The 23867-nt window shown below is 42.3% G+C and overlaps 1 protein-coding gene across 1 annotated transcript in view; it reads right to left on the bottom strand.

Annotated features, from left to right (window-relative positions):
• LOC146003250 (protein lin-54 homolog) overlaps nt 1-23867 on the bottom strand; it is a 106366-nt gene that overhangs the window by 74075 nt on the left and 8424 nt on the right. The window contains exons 3-5 of the mRNA XM_083141431.1: nt 21403-21654; nt 11644-11901; nt 6001-6129 (exon numbers count right to left, since the gene is read on the bottom strand). Of these exons, the coding sequence (XP_082997557.1) occupies nt 6001-6129; nt 11644-11901; nt 21403-21654 (639 nt within the window). The remainder of the gene's footprint in view (nt 1-6000; nt 6130-11643; nt 11902-21402; nt 21655-23867) is intronic.

Raw genomic sequence — 23867 nt, 5'->3', positions numbered from 1 at the left:
CTATTTTTCGTAAAAAAAAAAATAATCACATTTTGGCTTATTATTCAACTTGTATAGCACCCAAGAACATGAAACATCTTTCACTCTTTTGAGAAATGTCCGTTCTTTGAAAAGAATACTAAACTTCGCGCCTTCGTCCCAAATAGCGGGAGAAGAGGGGGCAAACTCCAGATTTTTATAGTTTTTCATTAAAATTAGTGGTCGCGCCCCCAACCTCTCCCCTCCTCAGTTCGGCATTCTGAATTTTACACGGTTGCATGCTATGATGTTGTAGCTGCAAAACAAAATTTATCCGAAGTAGATTGCTCCCATAGTGCCCGAGTTATAACAATTTTCTGAGCAATATATAATTAGCTACTTTTAGTAAAAAAAAACAGTGTTTCACATTTTGGCTTATGGCACCCAAGAACATGAAACATGTTTCATTCTCTTTGGAAACATCCATTCTTTGAGGAGAATACTAAGGTTTGCGCCTTATCCCCAAAATAGCGGGAGAAGAGGGGGCAAACTTCAGATTTTTATGTTTTTTTCATTGAAATTCAGGGTCGGTCTCCCCCAAACCTCCCTTCCTTGGTCAGGTGTTCTGAATTGTACACGGTTGTATGCTGTGATGCTCTATCTGAAAAACAAAACTTATCTGAAGTAGAGTGCTCCCATAGTGCCCGAGTTATAACAATTTACCTCCAAAAATGTAAATTACATATTTTTCGTAAAATAAAAATCACATTTTGGCTTATTATTCAACTTGTATGGCACCTAAGAACATGAAACATGTTACGTTCTCTTGAGAAATGTCCATTCTTTGAAAATAATAATAAAGTTCGCGCCCTCTACCTAAAATAGCGGGGAAAGTAGGAGCAAACTCCAATTTTTTGTTTTTTCCATTGAAATTCGGGGGTCGTGCCCCACAGCCCCCTTCCTCGGTCCGGCGTTCTGAATTGTACAAGGTTACATGCACTGATGTTTTATCTGAAGTAGATTGCTCCCATAGTGCCCGAGTTATAACAATTTTCCTCCAAAAATGCAAGTTACATATTTTTCGTAAAAAAAAAATCACATTTTGGCTTATTATTCTACTTGTATGGCACCCAAGAACATGAAACATGTTTCATTCTCTTGAGAAATGTCCATTCTTTGAAAATAATAAGAAAGTTCGCGCTCTCTACCCAAAATAGTGGGGGAAATAGGGGCAAATTCCAAATTTTTGTTTTTCCCATTGAAATTCGGGGGTCGTGCCCCCAGCCCCCTTCCTCGGTCCGGCATTCTGAATTGTACAAGGTTACATGCACTGATGTTTTATCTGAAAAACAAAACTTATCTGAAGTAGATTGCTCCCATAGTGCCCGAGTTATAACAATTTTCCTCTAAAAATGCAAGTTACATATTTTTCGTAAAAAAAAATCACATTTTGGCTTATTATTCTACTTGTATGGCACCCAAGAACATGAAACATGTTTCATTCTCTTGAGAAATGTCCATTCTTTGAGGAGAATACTAAAGTTCACACCTTCTTCCGAAAATAGTGGGAGAAGAGGGGACAAACTTCAGATTTTTGTTTTTTCTATTGAAATTCGGGGGTTGCGCCCCTCAAACCCCCTTCCTCGGTCCGGCGTTCTGAATTGTACACGGTTGCATGCGCGTATGTTTTAGCTGCAAAACAAAACTTATCCGAAGTAGATTGCTCCCATAGTGCCCGAGTTATATCAATTTTCTGTTCCCGTGCAGAGTTCCATAACGATATTTTTAAATAAAAAAAAATAAAAGTCAATGAAGACGAAATTCCCTGACATTTCCCTGACTTTTTTTGACACCTCAAATTCCCTGACTTTTCCCGGTTTTCCAGGTTTTCCAGGTCTGTCGCCACCCTGTTTTTCCAAAATTTTTGCCCCAAAAAAGTATAGAGTGTATTATGCATGGAATAATTTTTTAATGTTTACGGAACCCTATCATGTTATATATTGTTGTAAACCTTGAATTCTGAAGTTTCTGAATATGGCAACAGTATTCCATTCAAGATGGCGACACTTATTTGCAATGCGGTTGAAATAAGCTCATTACAAAATGAAGGAACGTTCCGATTTTTATGGTACTTTGTATAAGAAAGAAGTTTATGAAAAAACATAATTAAAAAGTATTACTGGCCAAATAATATGACATATATGGAGTGTGTAAATGCCTTAATTGAAGAAATCATGTGATATATGGAGCGTATAAATGCCTTAATGGAAGAAATCTTATGCTGCTAACTGCTAGTTTGAGGGTCCTGAATGTGCCTCCTATAAATGTTTCGTTAGCCATAGAAAAAGTATATATTTTGAAGGCTTTTTTTTAGAAAAAGTATACTCTCGGCCTTGTAGTAGACAACTTCCGGTAACCGCTTTCACTCAAAACGTGTTCTTTGTTCCCTGCAACACTTCATAAAAAAGCGATACTGTTAGAGATAATCAAAACCACATAGGCGAACTAAAAATCGTCAACCTCTTAATGCGTTGTCATCCAAGTTTCCACAAAAGTTTACTTCGATCTTACGTGCATCATAACTCCCGTTTCTCACTTCATATGTTTTCCTAATTGTGTCGATGTCGTAATATCTGCCAAAAAAGTGTTCCGTTGGCTGACTGACTTCTCCCTCTTTTCCTGTGAACAAACGTGGGAGGGGGGGGGGGTGCCACAATTTTCTTGCTCGTGTGTGCACACGGGCTGATTACAGGCGGGGGTGGAAGTGGACCCACCCCTCTTCCTTTCCTTTGACTTTTAAAATGGGGCAACAAGTTCTGGATATATTCTTGAAAACAAACAAAAACCACAGAACAAGTAAAAAAAAAAAATAAAAAAAAAAAAAAGGGTGATGATTTCCCCAGCTCATTTTCCGCCACTGGTGTGCACTGCAATGTTGATAATTGCAGAATTCAGGTCTTTTTTTTTTTCTTCATCCTGTTGTCTGCATAGGAAATATTGCCCGTATTATTGTCTGTTGCATGGTAAAAAGTAAAGCAAGGGTAATTTCTTTCTTCTTTACACTGCTGTTAAAAGTTCACTGATCTCTTTGTTTTTACGCCGGCGCCAGTGTTTTGTCTAGTGTCAGCAAAGCTCTTGCTTGCTGATAACAGCAATGACTCATCCAGAGCAAAGGAAAAAGTTATTGTTTTGAATCTCGCAAAGCTGTTTTGATTTGACGATAACGAAATTCGATCTCTAGAAAGGAAAACAAGAGTTAAAACAACTTCATGCACCTCCTGATAAGCAAATCTGTAAATTTAATTCGTATCCCCTTTTCTTAATGTGAAAAAAAAAGTACTCAATGTAGGAATGGTCCCTGAGACCGATTAAAAATACATTATTCAAAGGAAAACTTTTGGAGGAGCGGGTGTTTGACATCGAGAATACTCCTAAATCCAACATTAAATCGTCGATTAACATTAGAGTAAATAACGATCTACCATTTTGATATGTGAAAATGCGCAGTTTCATAAAGCTTGTTTTCAGTTCATTTTATGCTGATGGGCTAATCGGGATTAAATATACACTTTAAAGTGAAATCCAATTCCAAACCCGAATTATTATCGACTGCGACACTGTTTAATGACGTGTCCTAGAATACGCATTGGTTGAAAACAGATCGCAAGTTGCGAGTTTCCTTTTCCACGCTGGACTACAATGCAAGTCAAGGAAGGAGTTTGGACTGCCCCCTTGAATGGGGGAGGAGGGTAAATGAAGTTGGTTGAAGCAAAGAAAACATGACTTTTCTTTACGATGTATTTTACACAGCCGAACCAGAACAAAAATAACAGCCCTGCATTTTTTTTTGTGCCTAGAAAGGTTGTGTTGTTTCTCTTGAGAGATCTAATCTTACCAGTTAATCTTGTAACAGACAATGCTCCAGTAGACCCGTATAAAATCCAACATTCATTCTGCCCGATTATCTCCCGACTTTTGCTGACGCCAGTCTGACTGGGGTCAAGATTCTTCGAGTTTCGCTTGCAATAAGTGAGATTGAGAGATTGTTTTCCTTTCCGTAGGTCTTAGTGCAAACGGGTTTCTTATGAACTAGAATTGTAAAAATTTCCTGGAAAAGCAACGACTGTGCACAACTGAAAGAAAGTAACATTATTTTAAATTCTTTTTTGTGAAAACGTTTTCATGTTCTATTTTCCTTCTCACAACATGCATCCTGTGCATAACAGGTTGTATAACTACCAGGATAAATGGTGTTACCATCTCCTAGGCATCTTTGTTTCCATTTGAGCTCCGTTTAAGCTGAAAATTGGTGCAAATTCCAATAACGACCCCTTCGAAATAACGACCCTTTTCCCAGGAACTGTGAAAGGTCATTGAATCAAGAGTTGACTGTATTTTACCGATCCGATATATCGATAAATATCTGATAATTTAGAGCAAAATTCTTCCATTTTGTTGTAATTTTTAAGGATAATCTCAATGCAATACTTTCTAAAAAAGTAAATGTCTAAATATGCAATTTCTTTTTCACTGCAGTCACCTTGAAACACACATTTATTAAGGAGGTCAATGAACCTTTCAGGTTCTTCAAGAACCATTTCTAATTTTATATCGGTATCGGCCGATTCCTAGTTTATCTACAACAATCTTTAAATTTCTTCATGTTTGGGGAATACAAGATGTGGTAGTACAGTGTGTTCAGTTTGACTTGGCACTGAGATAGGGATGTGACTGCAGACAGCAAAGCATGATGCATATGCCGGCATTTTTGATCTGTACCCTATCTTTAGCATGCAGACAATTGCATTTATATTACATAATGAGTACTAACTTATGTTGATTGATTGAGTTGGTGCTTTAAGTTCACTTTATGCACAGTAGGGCTAATTGGGACTGGACCTACCGAACCACTATGTGCCTCCACCAAGTATCAAACCCAAGACCCCTTGATTACACTACTACGACGCTACCACTGCACCATCAGGGAGGTGCTCAGTGTGATAAATCTCTCATATAGATCACATAAGTTACTTTCATTATCGGTTTTTCTTCTGTTTAATTCAAATGTGTGTGTGTGTGTCCATTTAATAAGATTGTGAACCCACTGAAATGCCAGCTGAAAAGTTCGTTACAACAAATAATTGTTATGTATGACACTTATTTGAAAACCAAATCATGTTGAGACATTTGTGGACAACTTTCACAGAAATTCCCTGGAGCTCCAGGTAGAGAAAGAGTTAAGCAACTTGTTCTGAGATTAAGAGAAACAGAACAACAAGTATTACGGGAGAGTAACTTGTGTGTGTCAATCAAAATTTCATCAAAAGCTGCTGGAAATATGTGAATGCAGTTTGGCACCACTATATGTCTGCATGCTAAAGATGTGTGCGTAAAAATAAGCAAGACATTACAGACTGAAAATGCCGGATTCTGTGCCATGCCTCACCGTCTGCAGTCAAGTGCTTTCTCAGCCCTGAGCCAAAATGAACACACTGTATAATAAATAGACGTAAGTGAAATACTAGATTTATCCATGAGACTTAATTTTTATACTATTAATTTCCATGGCCCCAAGTTCCCAAACAGATGGTGGCAGGGGCCACATAAATTAATACAACCATTAAAAGTAAGTCTCATGGATAAAGTTAGTAATTTGCTTATTCTATTTATTAAATTTCCTGTTTGCCCTACTTTATTGCACAACTACAAAAATGTTGATTTTTCCAGAAAGAGTAAATTATCATGACCTTTCCAGGATTTCCAGACTGACAGAGACCTTGTCAGTCTCTTGCTTTGGCTAAGCCTAAAACATGTTACAATTACTACAGATGATATTTCCATCCTATGTGCATGCTTTATGGCAATGAAGTATACTATGGAACGCTGATTTTAGTGTCCTCAATTTTACATTTTCTTGCATTTTAAGTTTTTTCAGCTTGGTACCTAGAAAAACGTAAAATCGAGGTTCCACTGTATTAGTATACAACATAAACTTACAAAACACACACATGTACATAAAACATGGCATAGGGTCAATCTCACCTGTCTCCCAGGAACCTGAATCTGATGGAGATTGGTTGTACTTCCAACAATATTTTGAGAAGCAGGTATACGAATGACTTGATTTGCACCTGAGGAAGTGGTTAAAATAGTCCCTGGTTTCAAGGAACCCTAGAACGAAGAAAATAACATTCATGTGAAACAATAGTAAACACATATATTAAATCTATTTATACCGTGCGTCCATTTCGATCTGCAGCCGAGAGATCGGGAGAAGCGTGGCGGGCGGCGCTGACGGAGATGCCGACATTTGCGGTCTGAAATGCCCGCTTATTTTTATGGACATATGCAGACATTTAAATAAATATTGCAAAACGAGCACTAACCTGTGTTATAAGAGTATGGTTTTAATTTTAGTAGCTTAGTGGCTGTATGTGCTGATGATTTTGACACTCCCATCTCCTGTGAAACACGGCGTAGAGGTTTGTTTGGATAACTTTCTAACGCTGCCCCAATTTCATCGAGTTTTGCTTCGGTTAGAATCCGTCGTTTTTGGTTAGGTGTTTTAAAACTTAACGATCCAGTTTCACGTAATTTAAGGACAAGATGTCTAACTGTATCTCTATGTGGAAGTGAAACCCATGGGAATTTCTGTACAAATTGCCTACACACGTCTCGACACGAGTCTGTTTTCACGTAAGTGTCATACATAAAAATTCTTTGTTCTAAAGTGAATCTTGCGGCTGGCATTCCAATCGTCTCACTGACACAACACACATACACACTGCAATAACACAAACAAGTAACGGCAAGTAACCAAGAATAACACTCTTGCGCACAGTATGAAATTAACACGCTCTTGGTTTACATTGCTCGCCACTATATTCACAGCTCTGTCTTCATCTAGTCGCGAAGGAACAAGAAACTCGAGCTTGGAGATTTTGGATTGCAAGGAAGCTCACGAAAACCATTGACTTTTAATGGTTTCGTCGGCAGCGTAATTTTGATACAGTGTTGCACATTCGAAACCTCCAAACGATCCCCATCGACACAAAACTCTTTCAAGGACATAAACTTAAGCAGGACGTTGCTGGTCAAAACTATGATTAAAATGTTTTATTATCTGTCACTTCTAAAGCGTATTTTTTTGTGTATATAATTGCAGAACTTGGATGAATTACAGATGATGAATTATAACCCAGGTTAGTGCTCGTTTTGCAATATTTATATAAATGTCTGGATATGTCCGTAAAAATAAGCGAGCATTACAGGCCGCAAATGTCGGCCGCCCGCCACGCTTCTCCCGATCTCTCGGCTGCAGATCGAAATGGACGCACGGTATATATATATATATATATATATATATAAAAAGATGGCTTGAAACATCCAACAAAAAATACACTTTGCCAGGTAGAAGAAATTCATGAACTTCTCCCACCCTTGGACATCTGCAAACAGGTCCATATATTAGTCTTGCATGCAAACACAATTAAGATTGCCACTCAATAGCCCTACCTATCATTATTACTGGTTAGCAAGCAACACCTGTCATACTGTCAAATACCTGTTTACCTTTTGCAATCTACATTTGGCTACAATGCAGGAATCACGTCTTCTTTCATTCTAACTTGGAGATGTCAATAGGGTGTGAAAATGTGACTACAGTATTTCACCGCATAATCATCACAGTTTTTTTTTAAATACGGTCTACAAAAGCCATTAATACAACTAACAAAGTTGCACATTTTAAAATACTGTATGATATTAAAATATTTACTTTATTAATTGAAGGGCTCGGGTGTAAAACATAAGTGACATTTTGGTAATTTTTGAGTTACAAAGTAAAATGTGCATCCTTCAATATCTGAGTGAAATTGCCATGTCATACAATTTGCACTGGACTCAGGGAAGCCTTCTGAACATGGTAAACACAACACAAAAACAATTTATCTACAGTATAGCTTCTAATAACCTTTTTCATAATGAACTCTACCAAAATGTCACTTACCATGTTTTACACCTGAGCACTTAACCTTTAGTTTCCCAAGCGTCTTGATCGAGATACCCAAATGTAACCCTCCCGGTCCCAAGCGTATCAATCGAGATGCTGTGTCAAGGTCGTAGTTTTTACGTTATAACTTTTCTATTTTTGGCTAGACTTTCAATTTTTTTTTTATATTGTTCCTAACAAATGTATTTAACAGAAATGTTTATTGCACCTTTTTTTTCTTCATGAAAATGGAGGTGGATAAGTAGGAAAAGGTGACTTTGAGTCTCTTTTCAAGGTCAAATTCTTGCCGACAAAGGAAGACTCGCTGCTTGTTGTTGTTCTAAAGCAATGCTTTTCGCTCCTACCTGTTAACTGCATTCGAAGGAAACTTGTTTATCAGTATCCAATGTCAAAATGAAAGTTTTCCGTGGGGGCGCAAGAAGGGGAAGGGGGAAGACTGGTTGTTGAATCTGGGTTGCGAGAATGGAATTTCGAAGCGCGCTGAAGGAAACCTTTGTTTTTTTAGCACAAGTGTCCACAGTTGCAACAGGGGTTACCCTGCATTGTCTAAAAATAGAATTTCAAGAAGCTGCAAGAATCGGCGCTAATTTTTCACTGCATTCTAGCTTTTCGTCCGTGAATGTCGTGTGTAGGTGTCATTTCGTGCCCAAGTGCAAGGACATTTTTTGGGTGAAGTGACAATTTTTTTAAAATAATTTTTGGGTGTTTTTTCCCTTCCCCCTCCATATATATGCCAAATTTGCATAAATTTTGCATTTTGACATTTTTTTCGGGGGGATTTCTCCCGTTTTCCCCTCCATATGTACGCCGAATGTGCATAAATTATATATCGTCTGAATCTGTGATTCATTCTGCGTACAACGGTATATCTTTTATATCTCTAGGGCATTTACTTTCTGAGCTATAGTCATTTCAATGTAACTCTGCAGTTCTCTCAATTCCGAAGCTTGAGACAGTGGCGTACAAGCCTTTCGTTTCAGGGGTACAACTCGCGTAATATTGGCCATATGACAAAAATGTAAATATTCTTCTGTTTCTTACATGCCAGCGATAATTTCTATGTGCATTTTGAACTTTTCATATCCTTTTTTTCAGGGGGGCAGGAGGGAGAAACCCCATTTTTTAAAAAAAAAAAAGTATTTTCAGGGGATTTCCCCCCTCCATATATATGCCGAATGTGCATAAATTATATATCGTCTGAATCTGTGATTCATTCTGCGTACAACGGTATATAGTTCATATCTCCAGGGCAAATAGTCTCTGAGCTAAAGTCATTTCAAGGTACCGCTGCATTTTGAAGCTTGAATCAGTGGCGTGCCGACCATTCCTTTTGGGGGTACAACTCAAGTTACATTGGTCATATGATAATAATGCAAATATTTTTGTGTTCCTTACATGTCAGCGATCATTTCCATGTGCATGTCGACACTGTCATGTACTTTTTCTTGAGGGGAGGGTGGGGGAACCAAATTTTTTTTTCTTCCGAAATTTTGGAATTTTGAGAGTTAGCCCCCTCCCCCCCTAACCACATATACGCCAAATTTGCATAAATTTCATATAGTCTGAATCTCTGGTTCATTCCGCGTACAACGGTATATCACTCATCTCTCTAGGGCAATTAGTCTCCGATCTACACTCATTTAATTGAAACTCTGCATTTTGCTCAAAATTGGCTCGGGACCAAGAGGCTTATCAGTGAAAATGGCCTTGGGACTCAAAAGGTTAAAAGTAATTAATTCTTATGCGGGAGTGGTCTTCCTAAAGGCTCTACCAGTAACAGCATGCATTAATCTATATAATGTATGGCCAACTCTACCATATAGTTGCACATTTTATTAAAATTCAGGTAACAACAGTGCAGAGATATAATGGCATGATTATTATTCTGATTTAATGACACACGTGATACAGAAAACTCACAAACATTAAATAACACTGTACTTGTTATTTTAAAAAAAGGTAAAGGCAATTTACATAAGCGAACTATAAATATTGAAAAAATATATACATACTTTAGAACGTATTTGAAAATTCAGGCACTATGGCAACTGGGCACCCTGTATTTTTCTAAACCTGGTATTGTCTATTAGTCAATGGTAAAAATGATTACTCTTAAACAAGCCACTATGGAGCATGTAAAGGGTGTCCCACTAAGAAGGACACATTTAAGATGTGTAAAATAACACTACAAGATGTCAAATACTTTTACATCATTACAATGGGTAAATGTTCCGATTTAAGTATAAAATACAACATCCTGCATATGTCCCCCACAACTTGCTCTGCAGGACTTCACTCTCTCGATGAAATTTGCAATCACCGTTTCACACACTTGCACATCGATGTGGTTGATAACACGTTCAATTTCCACCTTCAGTTCTTGCACTGTTCGGGGTTTGTTTACATACTTTAAATTTCAGAAACCCCCCATGGAAGTAGTCACAAGGAGTAAGGTCACATGACCTAGCTGGCCAGTTCTGGTCACCATTGCAAGAGAGGACTCGGCCCGGAAATTTCTCACGCAGCAAGGAAATCATCTCGTGGGAGGTGTGGCAGGTAGCGCTGTCTTGTTGAAACCACATGTGTTCAGTGTCAATTCCGTTCAAATGCAGCTACAAGAAACTGCGAATCATATTGCGGTACCGTTCTCCATTAACTGTCACAGAATTTTCATCATCGTCTTCAAAAATGTACGGTCCCATCACTCCACCAGCCCAAAATCCACACCACACGGTCACTCGTTGTGGATACAGTTCTGTCTCATGGATTTTCTGTTGCCCAAATGAGACAGTTTTGTTTGTTGACGAAACAGTTTAAATGAAAATGTGCTTCGTCACTAAACAATATTTTCTGTGCAAAATCTTCATCCACCAGTTTCATCCCAAAAACCCATTCAACAAACTGTCTCCGTTTCACGTGATCATTTGGTTTCAGTTCCTGAGTTAACTGAATTTTAAATGCATGCATGTGCAGATCTTTCATGAGAATGCGATGCATGGAAATTTTCGAAATATTCACCTGTTGTGAACGACGCCGAATGGATTTTTTAGGACTCACCATAACACTGTCACGCACAATAGTGAAGTTTTCAACAGACCAGTTAGATCGAGAGCACGGTGTTTTAATGTCTGCTGTTGCCTCAAATTTCTTGACCAACTTGCGAACTGTACTCTTATTAGGTGCACTTTCACATCCAAGTATTGCACGAAGCTTCCTAACAGTATCTGCATAACACTTGCCATTCTTGTAATGAGTTTCCACTATCAAAACTCGTTGTTCCGTTGTGTAGTGCTCCATGCCGATTAAGCCAACAATCACTGATAAAGGAACTTGTAAGAACAGTGCTGCCAACTCACACACAAGACATGTTGCGTAAATCAAACATGGCATTCTTAAATCGGAACATTTACTCATTATACTGATGCAAAAATATTTGCCATTTCGTAATTATATAGTGTTATTTTACAAATATTGAATGTGTCCTTCTTATTGGGACACCCTTTATGTGTGCCTTTACATTATTCTTCCCACTATCACTTTTACCCCAAGGTACTTAGGCAGAGACATCACTAGAAATTTCCCTCTTGAATGATTCACACAGACAATGAAACCCACATCTACTTCATAACAGCCACAAGCCATGCCAACTGAACCTTCCTTAATTAGTAACACACCTGAATTGTTGAACCACCAGGACCCTGCCTTATAATAACTTTTTGTGGACTTGTAATTAATGTCTTCACTGCTGAAGTATTTGCTGTATTTGTACTGTTGATTGTAGAGACAGTTGCTACTGAGACACCTGGTTTTAGTTGAGATCCACTTGTGGGTGCTGGCAGGATTTTCGCTGGAGATTTTGCAATTGTAGCTGGAAGCATGGCAATTTTGGTTGGAGTTTTCACCGGAGACAGTACTTTGTTCACATATATGCTCTGCAAAGAGGAAGGTTGCAGTGGTTAATGAAACCAGTAATCAAAAATGACACACACACTTGGATTAGGATCGCCAAATTATTATTTTGACAAAAATAAATAAATCAATCTCAATCTCTCACTCTATCTCATCCACTCTGTAGGAAGTGTTTCAGTTTTAGTCAGTTTCATATAAATGAAATGGCAATTACAGAAATATTTGTTTTAATTTCCTCCATCATCAAGTTTCAGTCTCCCAATGATTCTGAGAATATTAAGTTGCACTACACTGCATTGGTCTAATTAATACATTGAATAAATTTGCTAAATGATTAATCAGCCTATATAGGCATATCAGTGCATCGGTAAAATTAGCGATAACTTTACTGATCTTATATATATATATATATATATATATATATAATGGATAAAAGCAAGGAGGGCCAAAAGGGCTAAGTAAAAATCAAATAAGGTAAAAGGAAACACTCACCGGACAGTAGGAAAATTCAAAATTTTCGCTAATTTATAGCATCATCGGTGTGAGAAGAAACAGAAGACGGAACCGGAAGTTGGGGTCCTGCAGAGTTGCCAGGTCCCCATTGAAGAAGAAGCGGTGCGTAGAACGAAAAAAACACTGTTTCGTCACCAGGCTCGTCGTAAACTGTGAGTGTGTAGGATGAGTTGGGAGGGAGGGTGGGTGAGGGTTGGCCATTACTGGGTGGCCTTGTTCAGGCCAGGTGGAGTGGTTGCACTCATGGCCGATATATAGGCCCTCTCCCATCTTTTGCGAACAGTGTTGGCTGGTTGGGGTAGGAGGTGGATGATCGCTACCCGGAAGCAGTCGTTGAAACTGATGTTGTGGTGGTTGGTGTGGACGGCGACAGTGAAGTCAAGGTTGTGGGTGGAGGAGCGGTGGTTATTGATGCGGAGGTTGAGGGCCGTTGATGTTTCCCCCAGGTAAAAATCACCACAGATGTTGCAGGTGAGGATGTAGATAAGGTTTGAGGCATGGCAGATCACCTTCCTGGATGTGGACGTGCACATCGAGGGAGGACACCTGACTACCTCCATCCATATAAAACCCACCAACCACATGCAATACCTACACTTCTCCAGCTCCCACCCGTTCCACACCAAAAAAGCAATTCCATTCTCTCTGGCCCTCAGGGGACAGCGCCTGAACACTTCACCCACCTCCCGCCAGAATTATAACCTCCGCCTACACCAGGCCCTGGTTAACCGTGGATATCCCTCCATCCTGGTCACCAAGCAAATATCACGAGCTGCCTCACATACCACCACCACCAAGAAACCTGCTGCCACCAACCCACCTGCACTCATCACCCAATATCATCCCCACCTCAACAAAATCAGGCACACACTGCACTCTCTTCTCCCAATCCTCCACAGTGATCACGAAACCAAAAACATATTTCCCGACAAACCCAGGGTGGTTTTCAAACGCCCCCCTAACCTCCAAAACATCCTGGTCCACAACACTCCTTCACCACACATCCAACAACCCCCTGCCCATAAATGCAACCGACCCAGGTGCAAGACCTGTCCCATCCTTATCACTTCTCACACCCTCCAGGTGCACACGGCCACTGGCAAATTTACCCTCCATCCCAAAGGGACCTGCCATGCCTCAAACCTTATCTACATCCTCACCTGCAACATCTGTGGTGATTTTTACCTGGGGGAAACATCAACGGCCCTCAACCTCCGCATCAATAACCACCGCTCCTCCACCCACAACCTTGACTTCACTGTCGCCGTCCACACCAACCACCACAACATCAGTTTCAACGACTGCTTCTGGGTAGCGATCATCCACCTCCTACCCCCAACCAGCCAACACCTCTGTTCGCAAAAGATGGGAGAGGGCCTATATATCGGCCATGAGTGCAACCACTCCACCTGGCCTGAACAAGGCCACCCAGTAATGCCCAACCCTCACCCACCCTCCCGCCCTCCCTCCCAACTCATCCTATACACTCACAGTTTACGACGAGCCTGGTGACGAAACAGTGTTTTTTTCGTTCTACGCACCGCTTCTTCTTCAATGGGGACCTGGCAACTCCGGTGAGTGTTTCCTTTTACCTTATTTGATTTATATATATATATATATATATATATATATATATATATATATATATATATATATATAAATATATATAAATCAAATAAGGTAAAAGGAAACACTCACCGGACAGTAGGAAAATTCAAAATTTTCGCTAATTTATAGCATCATCGGTGTGAGAAGAAACAGAAGACGGAACCGGAAGTTGGGGTCCTGCAGAGTTGCCAGGTCCCCATTGAAGAAGAAGCGGTGCGTAGAACGAAAAAAACACTGTTTCGTCACCAGGCTCGTCGTAAACTGTGAGTGTGTAGGATGAGTTGGGAGGGAGGGCGGGAGGGTGGGTGAGGGTTGGGCATTACTGGGTGGCCTTGTTCAGGCCAGGTGGAGTGGTTGCACTCATGGCCGATATATAGGCCCTCTCCCATCTTTTGCGAACAGAGGTGTTGGCTGGTTGGGGTAGGAGGTGGATGATCGCTACCTGGAAGCAGTCGTTGAAACTGATGTTGTGGTGGTTGGTGTGGACGGCGACAGTGAAGTCAAGGTTGTGGGTGGAGGAGCGGTGGTTATTGATGCGGAGGTTGAGGGCCGTTGATGTTTCCCCCAGGTAAAAATCACCACAGATGTTGCAGGTGAGGATGTAGATAAGGTTTGAGGCATGGCAGGTCCCTTTGGGATGGAGGGTAAATTTGCCAGTGGCCGTGTGCACCTGGAGGGTGTGAGAAGTGATAAGGATGGGACAGGTCTTGCACCTGGGTCGGTTGCATTTATGGGCAGGGGGGTGTTGGATGTGTGGTGAAGGAGTGTTGTGGACCAGGATGTTTTGGAGGTTAGGGGGGCGTTTGAAAACCACCCTGGGTTTGTCGGGAAATATGTTTTTGGTTTCGGGATCACTGTGGAGGATTGGGAGAAGAGAGTGCAGTGTGTGCCTGATTTTGTTGAGGTGGGGATGATATTGGGTGATGAGTGCAGGTGGGTTGGTGGCAGCAGGTTTCTTGGTGGTGGTGGTATGTGAGGCAGCTCGTGATATTTGCTTGGTGACCAGGATGGAGGGATATCCACGGTTAACCAGGGCCTGGTGTAGGCGGAGGTTATAATTCTGGCGGGAGGTGGGTGAAGTGTTCAGGCGCTGTCCCCTGAGGGCCAGAGAGAATGGAATTGCTTTTTTGGTGTGGAACGGGTGGGAGCTGGAGAAGTGTAGGTATTGCATGTGGTTGGTGGGTTTTATGTGGATGGAGGTAGTCAGGTGTCCTCCCTCGATGTGCACGTCCACATCCAGGAAGGTGATCTGGTTGGGGGAGTGTGTCCAGGTGAATGTTAGGGAACGGAAGTGGTTAAGTTGGTCCAGGAAGGCTGACAAGGATGGTTCTCCATGTGTCCAGAGCATGAAGATGTCGTCGATGAAGCGGAGCCAGAGGAGGGGTTGGAGGGGTTGGGTAGCCAAAAACTCTTGCTCAAGTTGGCCCATGAAGAGGTTTGCATAGGATGGGGCCATTCTGGTACCCATGGCTGTACCTCGGATCTGTAGGAAATTTTGGTTTTCGAAGGTGAAGTTGTTACAAGTGAGGACAAGGTGGGCTAGGTGGGTCAGGAAGTTGGTGCTGGGGTTGTGAGGTTTGGGTCTGCTATTGAGATAGAATTCTATGGAGCGGAGGCCATGGGAGTGAGGTATGTTGGTGTAGAGGGAAGTGACATCAATGGTGGCAAGGATGGTATTTGGGGGCAATGGTGGGAGGGTGCTGATTTTCTGGAGGAAGTGGTTGGTGTCACGGAGGTAGGAGGGCAGAGCTTTCACAAGAGGCTGGAGATGGGAGTCAACAAAGGCTGAGATTCGTTCTGTAGGTGAGTTATAGCTGGACACAATGGGTCTGCCAGGGTTGCCAGGTTTGTGGATTTTGGGCAATAGATAGAAGGTGGGAGTGCGGGGATTATCGGGTATTAACATGGCGGTGGTACGAGCTGTTAGGCCTTCAGGTGGGCCGCGGGTGTGGATGAAGTCCCGGATTTTGGTGAGGTGTTCGGCGGATAGGTCAACTGTGGTGGGTTTGTAGGTGGAGGGGTCAGCCAGCTGGCGGTTGGCTTCCGCCAGGTAGTCTTGAGAGTTCAAGACCACCGTGGTGGACCCCTTGTCAGCTGGGAGGATTTTGATGTGGTTGTTGCGGAGGTCTCTGAGAGCTTTCTGTTGGGGGGGATTGAGGTTAGGTTGGTTGTGAAAGTTATTTAAGAATGAGCTGTCAGAGGTGGTGGAAATGACGGCAGTGATGTATCTTTCCAAGGGGTGGTTGGTGGGCAGGGGGGGTGGATCTTGGGAGGAGGGGGGTCTAAATTGAAGGAGGCTCGGGTGGGTTTCACTGGTAGTAGTTTGGAGTGAGGGATTTTTGGCCCAGAAATGTTGCCATCGGAGGCTGCGAGCAAATGTGTGTATGTCAAAAAGTAGGCGGAATTGGTTGGGGGGAGTTGTGGGAGAGAAGGTGAGGCCTTTGGATAAAACAGCTATTTCATCAGTGCTCAGTTTATGGCTGGATAAATTGAGTACAGCCTGGTTGTTTTTGAGTGGGTTAGGGTCATTGGTGGTCATGGATCTGGTAGGGGTGGGTTTGTCCGTGGACTGGTTGTTTCCCAAGGTGCGATGTATGGGAGTGCAGTTTTGGTTTTCAGGGGGGTCTGTTGTGGTGTGGGAGGGGTGGGGCAATGGTAGAGGGGGGTCGGGTAATAGTGGGCATGTTGGTGTGGGACTGAAATTGGGCGGCAGTGGAAGGGGAAGGGTGCAGCCAGTCTGAAAAGCTTGACGGCAGAGATTGGAGAGTTTTTGGAGGTGTTTAGTGTTAAGATCACTGGCAATGGAATGGGCGGTGTGCCAGAAGGAGTCTATTTTGTGATGGTGGTTACCTGGGGTCAGCAACAGGATTTTGGTAAGGGATTGAATAGAAATGGGACAGTTCTCGGGCGCGATTTAGCTGGGATCGGTACATGGCGTGGGTCAGTTCAATAGCGAAATTTCTCGCTAGTGGGAAAATCGAGGGTTTTATGCTTGGGGGCATGGCGGAAAACGGCAGTTTGGGTGTGAGGCTTTTGGGTGTTAGGCCTAATATCAAACATGAGTGCAGGAAGCGTGCATGGGACGTAGCTTTGGTGTAGGAAACAATAAGAGATCGCAGGCGGTTCAGTTGATAGGAGTTATACGTGAAAGGATTCATACCAAAAGTGGATAATAATGGATAAAAGCAAGGAGGGCCAAAAGGGCTAAGTAAAAATCAAATAAGGTAAAAGGAAACACTCACCGGACAGTAGGAAAATTCAAAATTTTCGCTAATTTATAGCATCATCGGTGTGAGAAGAAACAGAAGACGGAACCGGAAGTTGGGGTCCTGCAGAGTTGCCAGGCCCCATTGAAGAAGAAGCGGTGCGTAGAACGAAAAAAACACTGTTTCGTCACCAGGCTCGTCGTAAACTGTGAGTGTGTAGGATGAGTTGGGCGGGAGGGTGGGTGAGGGTTGGGCATTACTGGGTGGCCTTGTTCAGGCCAGGTGGAGTGGTTGCACTCATGGCCGATATATAGGCCCTCTCCCATCTTTTGCGAACAGAGGTGTTGGCTGGTTGGGGTAGGAGGTGGATGATCGCTACCCGGAAGCAGTCGTTGAAACTGATGTTGTGGTGGTTGGTGTGGACGGCGACAGTGAAGTCAAGGTTGTGGGTGGAGGAGCGGTGGTTATTGATGCGGAGGTTGAGGGCCGTTGATGTTTCCCCCAGGTAAAAATCACCACAGATGTTGCAGGTGAGGATGTAGATAAGGTTTGAGGCATGGCAGGTCCCTTTGAAATTTCGCTATTGAACTGACCCACGCCATGTACCGATCCCAGCTAAATCGCGCCCGAGAACTGTCCATTTCTATTCAATCCCTTACCAAAATCCTGTTGCTGACCCTAGGTAACCACCATCACAAAATAGACTCCTTCTGGCACACCGCCCATTCCATTGCCAGTGATCTTAACACTAAACACCTCCAAAAACTCTCCAATCTCTGCCGTCAAGCTTTTCAGACTGGCTGCACCCTTCCCCTTCCACTGCCGCCCAATTTCAGTCCCACACCAACATGCCCACTATTACCCGACCCCCCTCTACCATTGCCCACCCCTCCCACACCACCACAGACCCCCCCTGAAAACCAAAACTGCACTCCCATACATCGCACCTTGGGAAACAACCAGTCCACGGACAAACCCACCCCTACCAGATCCATGACCACCAATGACCCTAACCCACTCAAAAACAACCAGGCTGTACTCAATTTATCCAGCCATAAACTGAGCACTGATGAAATAGCTGTTTTATCCAAAGGCCTCACCTTCTCTCCCACAACTCCCCCCAACCAATTCCGCCTACTTTTTGACATACACACATTTGCTCGCAGCCTCCGATGGCAACATTTCTGGGCCAAAAATCCCTCACTCCAAACTACTACCAGTGAAACCTGCCCGAGCCTCCTTCAATTTAGACCCCCCTCCTCCCAAGATCCACCCCCCCTGCCCACCAACCACCCCTTGGAAAGATACATCACTGCCGTCATTTCCACCACCTCTGACAGCTCATTCTTAAATAACTTTCACAACCAACCTAACCTCAATCCCCCCCAACAGAAAGCTCTCAGAGACCTCCGCAACAACCACAACATCAAAATCCTCCCAGCTGACAAGGGGTCCACCACGGTGGTCTTGAACTCTCAAGACTACCTGGCGGAAGCCAACCGCCAGCTGGCTGACCCCTCCACCTACAAACCCACCACAGTTGACCTATCCGCCGAACACCTCACCAAAATCCGGGACTTCATCCACAACCGCGGCCCACCTGAAGGCCTAACAGCTCGTACCACCGCCATGTTAATACCCGATAATCCCCGCACCCCCACCTTCTATCTATTGCCCAAAATCCACAAACCTGGCAACCCTGGCAGACCCATTGTGTCCAGCTATAACTCACCTACAGAACAAATCTCAGCCTTTGTTGACTCCCATCTCCAGCCTCTTGTGAAAGCTCTGCCCTCCTACCTCCGTGACACCAACCACTTCCTCCAGAAAATCAGCACCCTCCCGCCATTGCCCCCAAATAACATCCTTGCCACCATTGATGTCACTTCCCTCTACACCAACATACCTCACTCCCATGGCCTCCGCTCCATAGAATTCTATCTCAATAGCAGACCCAAACCTCACAACCCCAGCACCAACTTCCTGACCCACCTAGCCCACCTTGTCCTCACTTGTAACAACTTCACCTTCGAAAACCAAAATTTCCTACAGATCCGAGGTACAGCCATGGGTACCAGAATGGCCCCATCCTATGCAAACCTCTTCATGGGCCAACTTGAGCAAGAGTTTTTGGCTACCCAACCCCTCCTCTGGCTCCGCTTCATCGACGACATCTTCATGCTCTGGACACATGGAGAACCATCCTTGTCAGCCTTCCTGGACCAACTTAACCACTTCCGTTCCCTAAAATTCACCTGGACACACTCCCCCAACCAGATCACCTTCCTGGATGTGGACGTGCACATCGAGGGAGGACACCTGACTACCTCCATCCACATAAAACCCACCAACCACATGCAATACCTACACTTCTCCAGCTCCCACCCGTTCCACACCAAAAAAGCAATTCCATTCTCTCTGGCCCTCAGGGGACAGCGCCTGAACACTTCACCCACCTCCCGCCAGAATTATAACCTCCGCCTACACCAGGCCCTGGTTAACCGTGGATATCCCTCCATCCTGGTCACCAAGCAAATATCACGAGCTGCCTCACATACCACCACCACCAAGAAACCTGCTGCCACCAACCCACCTGCACTCATCACCCAATATCATCCCCACCTCAACAAAATCAGGCACACACTGCACTCTCTTCTCCCAATCCTCCACAGTGATCCCGAAACCAAAAACATATTTCCCGACAAACCCAGGGTGGTTTTCAAACGCCCCCCTAACCTCCAAAACATCCTGGTCCACAACACTCCTTCACCACACATCCAACACCCACCTGCCCATAAATGCAACCGACCCAGGTGCAAGACCAGTCCCATCCTTATCACTTCTCACACCCTCCAGGTGCACACGGCCACTGGCAAATTTACCCTCCATCCCAAAGGGACCTGCCATGCCTCAAACCTTATCTACATCCTCACCTGCAACATCTGTGGTGATTTTTACCTGGGGGAAACATCAACGGCCCTCAACCTCCGCATCAATAACCACCGCTCCTCCACCCACAACCTTGACTTCACTGTCGCCGTCCACACCAACCACCACAACATCAGTTTCAACGACTGCTTCCGGGTAGCGATCATCCACCTCCTACCCCAACCAGCCAACACCTCTGTTCGCAAAAGATGGGAGAGGGCCTATATATCGGCCATGAGTGCAACCACTCCACCTGGCCTGAACAAGGCCACCCAGTAATGCCCAACCCTCACCCACCCTCCCTCCCAACTCATCCTACACACTCACAGTTTACGACGAGCCTGGTGACGAAACAGTGTTTTTTTCGTTCTACGCACCGCTTCTTCTTCAATGGGGACCTGGCAACTCTGCAGGACCCCAACTTCCGGTTCCGTCTTCTGTTTCTTCTCACACCGATGATGCTATAAATTAGCGAAAATTTTGAATTTTCCTACTGTCCGGTGAGTGTTTCCTTTTACCTTATTTGATTTTTACTTAGCCCTTTTGGCCCTCCTTGCTTTTATCCATTATTATATATATATATATATATATAAAAGTATATTACAATTTAGTGCAATATTTTGCCATTACTTTGTATTGGCACAATATAGCACATGCAGTACTTTTTTATAAGTAGGCTAAATGTCTAAATATACAGCTTCCTTTGCATTGCAAAAGTTTGTCTCATCTCGTAACACACATTTAATAAGGAGGTCCATATAGAATTTTATACCCGATCAGTACAATATGAGTTATTGGTATTTGTAACTTCATATTAGTATTGGTTGGCAAAATTTCAAATCGGCCAATTCCTAATATTTGCAATTTTTCCTAAATTTCCAAAAGTAAATAAAAAAACAACAAAAAAACATAACATCAGACTGATGTGACTACTGAGCAGATAAATATGTAGGAAATAGTAAATTCTTACAAGTCATCTATTAAAAACCTGGCTTCTTTGATATCAGGGAGATCTTGTGTTCAATAGTGTCCCGAGAGGAACAGAAAGACCAGGCTGAAATGTTCACTGTAATTTTTTCCTATGAAAAAAGCAATCATTCAGGAATTTTACAATTGTACTGTGTGATTTCTAGTGAAATAATAAACACTACATGAACCCCTATTAACAACCAACACAGAAGCTTACAATATTTTAACTTCGCTAACAACAAAGGAAACTACAAAATCAAGCATAAGAAACATTAAAGTGGCTTACATTCCATCACTTACCTGTTTGTTTGGTGATGATGGTATGATTTGCTGCACCTTTGCAGGAGAAAGAAGCCCCATTTGCTGCGCCTGCTGCAACGTAATAGCCTTTGTTGGACTGCCTAGTAATGTTGCTACGCTAGGCTGGCCACTGATTATTTTGATGGGTTGTCCTGCATGAATGGCCTCAGTCTGCGCAGATGTAAGCATAACTGGTTGTCCATGACTTTGAGCTGCATTTGGATTTCCTGTTATGATTACCTTTGTTATTACCTAAAAGTATAGGTGAAATAATTACATCACGTGTATCTAGAGGCAGAATCACATGGAACTGGATTCCCAGTAAGAATGCCCTAGTTGACACTGGACAGGCTACCTAGCTGGAAATGATCGATGCCAGGCTGGCTGCTAGACTGATCTTGGCAACTAGACCATGTTCTACTAGCAATTGGCCTCTCTGGTAGATGCTGTGGTAACAGCCAATCAGAAAGACTGACCCAAAGATGTTCATATATTTAGTATTTATTGTTTAATTTTTGCTTAATACGCATGATGTATATATCATTGCTTTATTTCACACAAATGTTGTGTATAATTAATTACGCATGATCACATTATTAATATGAAACTACGCTGTATTACTTACGTGAAATTTCGTATTTCCACGTTGCACAATTTAATAGTTAAATCCTCTTTCTTCATTCACTAAGGTTACTAAGGGGTACATATATGTTTACCGCATCCATCATAAATACGCTGTATTAATTCACATAATTTTTTAGCATCACAAAAGATGAGAAACAAATGAATGTAGATAAAAAAGTGATTATTTTGTGGGGATTTTTAATAGTGAGCTCCGAGTTTTCATTGAACTTATCAAGGTGAAAGATGCTTTTTGGTGTGTATATATATACACACACACACACACAAATGAAGGAGGAGACAGTAAACACTTACCACACTAAAATAAAAAGTTTGATATTTCACAACCCAGGTTGCATTTTCAACGGAGAAGAAAGAGAGAGTGGTTACGAAGAGTAGAGGCACAGAATACTGACGGCGCGTGACTACCGTCAGTGTTGCCAGAAACAGTAGATAGAAAACAAAGTTACTTTCACCATTGTTTACTGCATGGTGGGTGGGTGGTTTCGGGAAGAGGGGAAAGGGTTATTGCAGGGCCGCATTTACGTAAAGACTATCTAAGCTGCAGCCTATGAGCCCACACCACCAAAAACAAACAAAAAAAAACTGTTTAAAAATTTAATTTTGAATAGACTAAAATAAAAAAGATGTTTGTTTTAATACTGTGATGCCGACCAATGATGTGGACAATGTATATTTTACAGCTTCAACTAACAGATATAAAGTTCTAACCAACTGCTTGAAAAAGACAAATTGTTGGTCATGCTGAGCAGATGCTACAAAAGTCCTCTTGCAAGGCTATAAAGAAATAAAAAATACACTTTTTGAAATTTCAGAGGACAAAGAAGATTCAAGACAATCACGTATTACTGCTCTAAGTTTGCATAAAAAATGACAAAGATGGAAACGGGGCTCCACACAGCATTTGGGATGATATCTTGGGACAAGTAAACAAAATTAATGAAACTCTACAGAACCCTAGATTGGACGTGAACACAGCCGACTAAGCACTGACATCACTAACAAGCTTCATAGGAACAAAACGGGATAGCTTTGAAGAATATGAGGTGAAAGTGAAGTGAAACACAGCGCAAGCGCAAAATAAACATGGCTTTGGCACCTCTTGACTGTGTCCAAGCACCAGAAGTTGAGCTGACCCAATCAGAAAAATTTCGAACCTAGAATTTACTTCCTGTCATACATCAATTTGAATCTTCATTGCGGCAGAGGCTTGAGGCATAAAAACTAGTTGATTCCCGTTTGGGTTTCGCAACAAGTTGGATACATTTACTAATGAAGAGATAATTGCAGCAGCTCAAAACTTAGTAGAAACATATAACAATAACATAGACGATCAATTGGGAAATGAACTGATTCAGTTCAAGGCTTTTTACCACGAGTTTAAAAAGATGGAGGAAAATGAAAAAGTCGTTAGTCAGGATAGGTGGATGTATAAACTCCTAGAAAAAAAAGGTCAAAGATTATTCTCCTAATATCGAGGTCGCTCTAAGAATGTACCTGTAACTTATGGTCACAAACAGCAGTGGAGAAAGGTCATTTTCAAAATTGAAGTTGATCAAAAAGAGGCTTCGAACCTGCATGTTAGAAGACAGGCTCAACATTTTGGCTTTTCTCAGCATTGAAAGTGATATTTTAAGACAACTAAGTTACGAAGATATTATAAGTAGCTTCATTAGTATGAAGTGTAGGCGCAAACGAATTAGCCACTAAGATTATTTGACACTTTCATTTTAAGTCTGATTGTTTGGTAAAGTACTGTATTTGAATTAAATATAAGAAAAAATTGTTTGTTTCTTACATTCCTCTTTCTTTATCTTGCATTT

The sequence above is a fragment of the Lepisma saccharinum genome, chromosome 20, assembly GCF_977018435.1.
Source record: "Lepisma saccharinum chromosome 20, izLepSacc3.1, whole genome shotgun sequence".
Classification (NCBI taxonomy): domain Eukaryota; kingdom Metazoa; phylum Arthropoda; class Insecta; order Zygentoma; family Lepismatidae; genus Lepisma; species Lepisma saccharinum.
The sequence above is the reverse complement of the archived record's forward strand: the minus strand, read 5'-3'. Positions and strand labels throughout refer to the sequence as shown.